This window comes from Pollachius pollachius (assembly GCF_949987615.1).
Source record: "Pollachius pollachius genome assembly, chromosome: 1".
Lineage (NCBI taxonomy): Eukaryota > Metazoa > Chordata > Actinopteri > Gadiformes > Gadidae > Pollachius > Pollachius pollachius.
In genome coordinates this window covers 25,041,737-25,047,150 of record NC_136934.1, presented here as the reverse complement: position 1 = coordinate 25,047,150, position 5,414 = coordinate 25,041,737, and the positions used below count along the sequence as shown (strand labels likewise).

At 47.2% G+C, this 5,414-nt stretch overlaps 1 protein-coding gene across 1 annotated transcript; it reads right to left on the bottom strand.

Moving 5' to 3' along the window:
* Window positions 1-2,028: 2,028 nt before the first annotated feature.
* xbp1 (X-box binding protein 1) lies at window positions 2,029-5,090 on the bottom strand. The gene is made up of 6 exons (XM_079744904.1): window positions 4,667-5,090; window positions 4,086-4,182; window positions 3,867-3,983; window positions 3,589-3,761; window positions 3,433-3,445; window positions 2,029-3,250 (listed from the first exon to the last, which is right to left on the bottom strand). Exons 1-6 carry the CDS (start codon window positions 4,933-4,935, stop codon window positions 2,642-2,644), a joined length of 1,278 nt encoding a protein of 425 aa, XP_079601030.1. The 5' UTR covers window positions 4,936-5,090; the 3' UTR covers window positions 2,029-2,641.
* Between the last annotated feature and the right edge of the window lie 324 nt (window positions 5,091-5,414).

Sequence of the window (5,414 nt, the reverse complement as noted above, 5' to 3'; positions counted from 1 at the left end):
CATTGGGCATTGTTTTAAAAATAAAACGGGTGTTATATTTTTTTGTTTTCTCACTCCCGCAAAGCTTCTGGAAGTGATGTTGTGATGGTACACAATATACATAAATCAACTGTTTAAACATAGGGAATAGGCAGTTGTGTGACAGCTGCCAGTGTAGGTTTAGCAACCCCATTTAAACTACTGCTAAGTGTTGTAATAGGACACTGCCAGTAGGGCTTATCCATATCTACACATAGGTAATTACATTGTTGCATTAAATATTAAATAAATCTGTCACTAATTTAAGCATTAAGAAGTGTTGCCCAACATCATGGCTTTTTGCCAGCATTGAGAAAGGCCAACATGGCAGAAATCTATGTACACATGGGGGCAACAGACAAATGAAATTTGTAAAATTAATTTACTTAATACTTGTCTATGTCCTGCGTACATAATTTTAATATATTCAAATATATTCCAAATATATATGGGAGACCCTCCATTTAGGCTACCAACATCTCAACAAGGATTCTGTTAAAAAACGATTTAAGTTACATGTTGTCTGTACAAGAAGGTAAGGCTTGGAAGAAGAAAAGCCACACTTAGGAGTGAAATCTCAAATTCAAAGTATTTTTCTGTTTCGCTGGCACAGCTGTGGGGTTTGAACCAGCTCTTTGTGGTCTCTTGTATGAGACCGGAAACAGTCATCATCTCACCACATTCTCTGAACCAGGTCGCCTGCTCTGCTCTCGGCCTATACTTAGACAAAATGCTCAAAATGGAGGACTAGTAGCTGAGGTTGGTATTTGGTGTTTTTATTGTGGTCTTTTTTTACTTGTTTACGTTATATTTGCTGGAAAATACTTCTTGATGAATACACATGGTATATCTCTGTAGTAACAATGATTTTTTAATTACAAATAGTACATTGTGATCTATAATTATCTGTAACTTTATGATAAACCAAAATAACACCCGTTCTGGGTGACACGGTACACAGGAATATTTTTGGGCTAGCGGCCACAAGCGCCATCTTGTAACGAGAGCCCATAACAAAGTCAAGGAATTCAACTATGAGAGCCGACAGTGGTCCACAGGGCTGGGCTCAGTAACATCAGAAGAGGGTAGAACGGAGGCCTTGATTTCATCAGTCCTGGGAGGGTCTGGGTAGGCAGACTCCCCGTTTAATAAAGGCTCAACATACACCTATCTCCAGCCCTCCCCCGCAGGAGATAAAATAAGGCCCCAGCAGTGTGGTGATAAGAGAAGGTGCCTTTGGGGGAAAGGTGTGACCACCCCCACCCAAAGCCCTACCCCCCTATTGTCCTTGACGGAGACAACATAACAATAACCACCTCACTCTGTTCTACTGGTACACTAGCATTGAGCCCTTGCCTCGGGTTCTTCTCCCACAAACCTCCCCCCTTCTCATACAAAGTATTATGCCGTTTAATAAGCCACCATTTTTATATCCTGTTTTTGTGTACTATACAAGATAGCAGGGAACAAATAATCATGTCACTCTTATCTGCATGCACTTTGAACCCTCATGAGTATAAGTGGACTCAACTGTAGTATTTCAGCCATAATGTGAATGTTCTAGTTTCACAGACGGAATGATTAACAAATTCCTTTAAATCCAACATGTGAAGTGATATAGCAGGATATTGTTGACAATGTCAAATGATGGAAAACGTATTTAAAGTATTGAAATGCACTAAAATCTTATGAACATTAGCCCAGGTAAATGCCTTGATCAGTTAAACTCAGCGCAGGACATAGGTCTGTTTACATTAAGCGGAACTGTTTGTTTGTGTTCAAGAAGGGGCACCAAGTCCCGAATTCTTATTGAAACTGTTTTCAAGCAGACATTTTGTCCTGGATCTATATACAAAGCCGAATATCAAAGTTGACATCTAACTGCAGAACTCAATTTCTGCTTATTCTGTATTGAGAAAACTGACCTCATTTCTTATACTATGTTAATGTCTAGTCATCCCCTCTCCCCCACAACAGTTTCCCTCTATTGCTACAGAAAAGGAGACATCATTGAATGCAAAGCTTTAATGCAGTAATTAGACTACACGGAGAGCGATAAAATTAAAGAATGCATTTTTACATGCCAACGAATTACATACAAAGACTCTGAAAATGATACACAAATAAATAAGATTTGTATTTATATGATCAGTCCCCGTCCCCTATAGACACATCAACTGAAATACTGGAGCTCAAACCACCCTTCATTATAGGAAGATTTGGCCATCTGGAGCCACAATAGCATTTGGAGATGCCATGTAACCAGAGAACTCAAATCTGACATAAGTCAGCAACGCCAAATGTACAGACCTGCTGTTGTAAAAAAGGATTACTCTGATTTACTTCTAACTTTAAGATGGTGCTTTAAATGATTAAAATGCGTTTATGGTCGACACCTGGTTCTGCTACACCACAAGTCATTTACAGGCCCTATTCATCCACCTCGCGGCCATCTTATCTCCACCTTGTTTCTAAATGCTCGCTGGTAGTGGGTGGGTGGGTGGGTGGGGGGGGAACTTAACACATTCAGTCCCCCCCACCCCAAGTGAGCTTTAAGAACCAAGATGGCCGCTAGGTGAGCAACCAGGCCCAGGCTGGGTTCAACAGGGTTTTGGCGTGGGCTTCAGACACTGAAGAGCTGGGGGAACAGTTCGTTGGCGAAGACATCATCCCAGGAGCTCTCGGAGCACAGGGGGGAGGACGACATGTCGCTGAGGGGGGAGGGGGACCGCTCGTATCCAGAGTCGCTGTAGGCATCCGCCAGGTAGGCCTCTTTGTCCAGGCCGCCCAGCGCCGCCGCCGCCGCCGAGAGGAAGTCGTCTGTGGGCCGGCCCCGGGGGATGGCCTCCTCCTGGGGCTCGTCCTTGACGTAGACCGTCTCCGTCTCCAGCTCAACCTCGTCGTCCGCGTCGGTGGCGGCGTCGTCTTCGTAGCTGGAGGCGCGGTAGACCGGCGCCTCCATCTTCACCTCGGTGTCGCTCTCCGTGTGGCCGCTGTGCTGCCCGTCGCACTCCTCCACATCCACGGGCTTGGTGTAGATGTGGTCAAAGTGGATCAGTTCATTAAGGGCCTCCAACTTAACTGGTGCGGCCCCCAGAGCTGCAGGTGGGGCGGCCGGTAGTGGGTGCCCCCGGCCGACCAGCAACACCTGCGGCTCCGCACACTCCTGCTCACAAGACTTGAGGAACAGCTCTGGGTCAAGGATGTCCAGAATGCCCAGGAGGAGATCAGACTGTCAGGGGGAGAGAGAGAGAGGGGGTTTAGCCTACTGAACCATGACCCTGTAAGAACCAACCAGTGGACACGCTATTAGCATCTTCATGGAGTTGAACAGGAAGAGGCCATCATGTGACACAAGGGTGTTTTCATTCAGTCCAAAGATAGCTGATCAATGAAACCACCCCAACAGGGTACAGTATCACATCTCCTTCAGGTGTCCACAAAACTACCATCACAAACAACCAAGAAGAAGCAATCGTTCAACAATATGCATCAGCCCAACGTGTTTGCCTACATTCACACCAGCCAATAGCGGGACAACACAGAAGAATGTATCTCAAGGAGCTTCACCTCATGGTCTGAAGCGTCAGGACCATCTGGAACCATTGGGAAGTCTTCAGGTTTAGAGGGTACTGGGCCTGCACCTGCTGCGGAGGCACACATAGCCTGAGTGCTGCGGACTCAGAAGACCCGACCCCTAAACCTGCCTCGTCCCCACCGGACCCCTGGACCACGACCTGGACCTGAGGACCAAACAGGAGGGTTAGTGTTGGAACATGGCCTGAGCTGGCCCCCCGACCCGACCCTTTGGTCTGATTCAGTAGTGTTCTGTTGTGAAGTCTCCTTACGCTTTCCTTCGTCTCGAGGGCGTTCAAGCCGAGCCGCTGTCTCAGCTCCTCGTTCTCGGTCACCAGGCCGCTGCTCTTCTCCCTCAGCAGCCCATTCTCAATGTGAAGTTTGTGATTCTGCAGGGAGAGATACAAATATTGGTACTTTCAACTGCCTCATGAAAACCAACAGCTGTTCTGCATAGCAAATAATGGAGGAGGAAGGGAGGGTTCACATACCTCCAGCTCCAACTCCAAGACTTGTTGTTCCAGTTCCCCCATTTTGGCCTTTTTTCTGTCTCTAGCGGTTTGTGCTGCGACTCTGTTCTTGAGTTTCCTGAGAGAAAGAATGGAAGAACAAGAAGAAAAATGTTAATGAAACTTTCCTTCCATGATCCTTCCATAGACCGAGCCGTGGTTACTGTTGCGCAACAACGGGCCCTATTCCTGCCACGCAGGCAGACCAGCAGGGTATCAGTGTCCGACTCCAGCCCCCAGGACTGGGCGGGTCTAGACATTAGAGCTCGACACTGGCGTTTAAAGTCCAATACCAACAAAAATCCTCAAAAGTACGTTTTTGAACATACAAGGTTCAAGATGTGATATTTTCAGCGACATTACTCATTTTTGGTGGCTGCAAAATGTAGTAGGCAACGTTTATGAGGCTTTCATTGGAGGGTTTCTCTCAATTGCTGTTTTGACGTCAGATGGGCAAATCGCCTTCTTAAATTCTGAACAATGGAATATCTTAACGATGTCAAGGATACATTACAGTGTCGACAAAAGCCACCATTTGCACATTTTAAAAGCATGAGACTGACCTGCGCAATGCCTTCTCCTCCGGGCTGAGGTGTGTGAGCCGCTGTCTCTTCCTCATCGGGGGTCCACCTCCACCTACCGAGGGGGAGTCCGAGTCGGACGACGCGGGACTCGAGGAGGCGGACGGCGGCAGCACGGCGGACAGCGGCCGGCTGAAGCCCGCCGGAGGCCGGCGGAAGCCCGGCTGCGGCGCTCCGGACGACCCGGTCCGCTTCCCTGCTATCAGGAGCACTTTGTGTGAGGCTCCGGGCCCCGCGGTGACGACGACCATGGTGTAGTCCTCCTGGGGTCTGGGTCCTGAGAGGTGATGGGGTAGTCCTGCTGGGTCAGGGGTACTGGGGAGGATACGGGGTGTCGCTTTTGTGTTTAAAGATGGACTCCGGTTCTCCTGCTCCCTGATCCCCGTATGTTCTAACTATATTAAGGGCGCCTGAGCTCGGGATCTTATTCTACTGTCGTGGTACATGCTGATAGGCTCACTGGCGTGATTACGCACGTGCATTTCTCGCCTCCGATTGGCCGCTGGTCTGATGTAAAGTTTCACAGAACTAGGACTACAAATAGAGAGAAAAGGCCTGAATATAGTATTTTCCATTTAAATTCCAGAACCCCATCTATTTCATATTAGTAAACATAACTATATTAATTTTCCAATTCAGGAGTATATTGGGCCATTATGAAATATCAAATATTTTCTCATGTTTTGAGTTGAATCTTGTTACCATTATTTTAAAGGAGTTGCATCACATT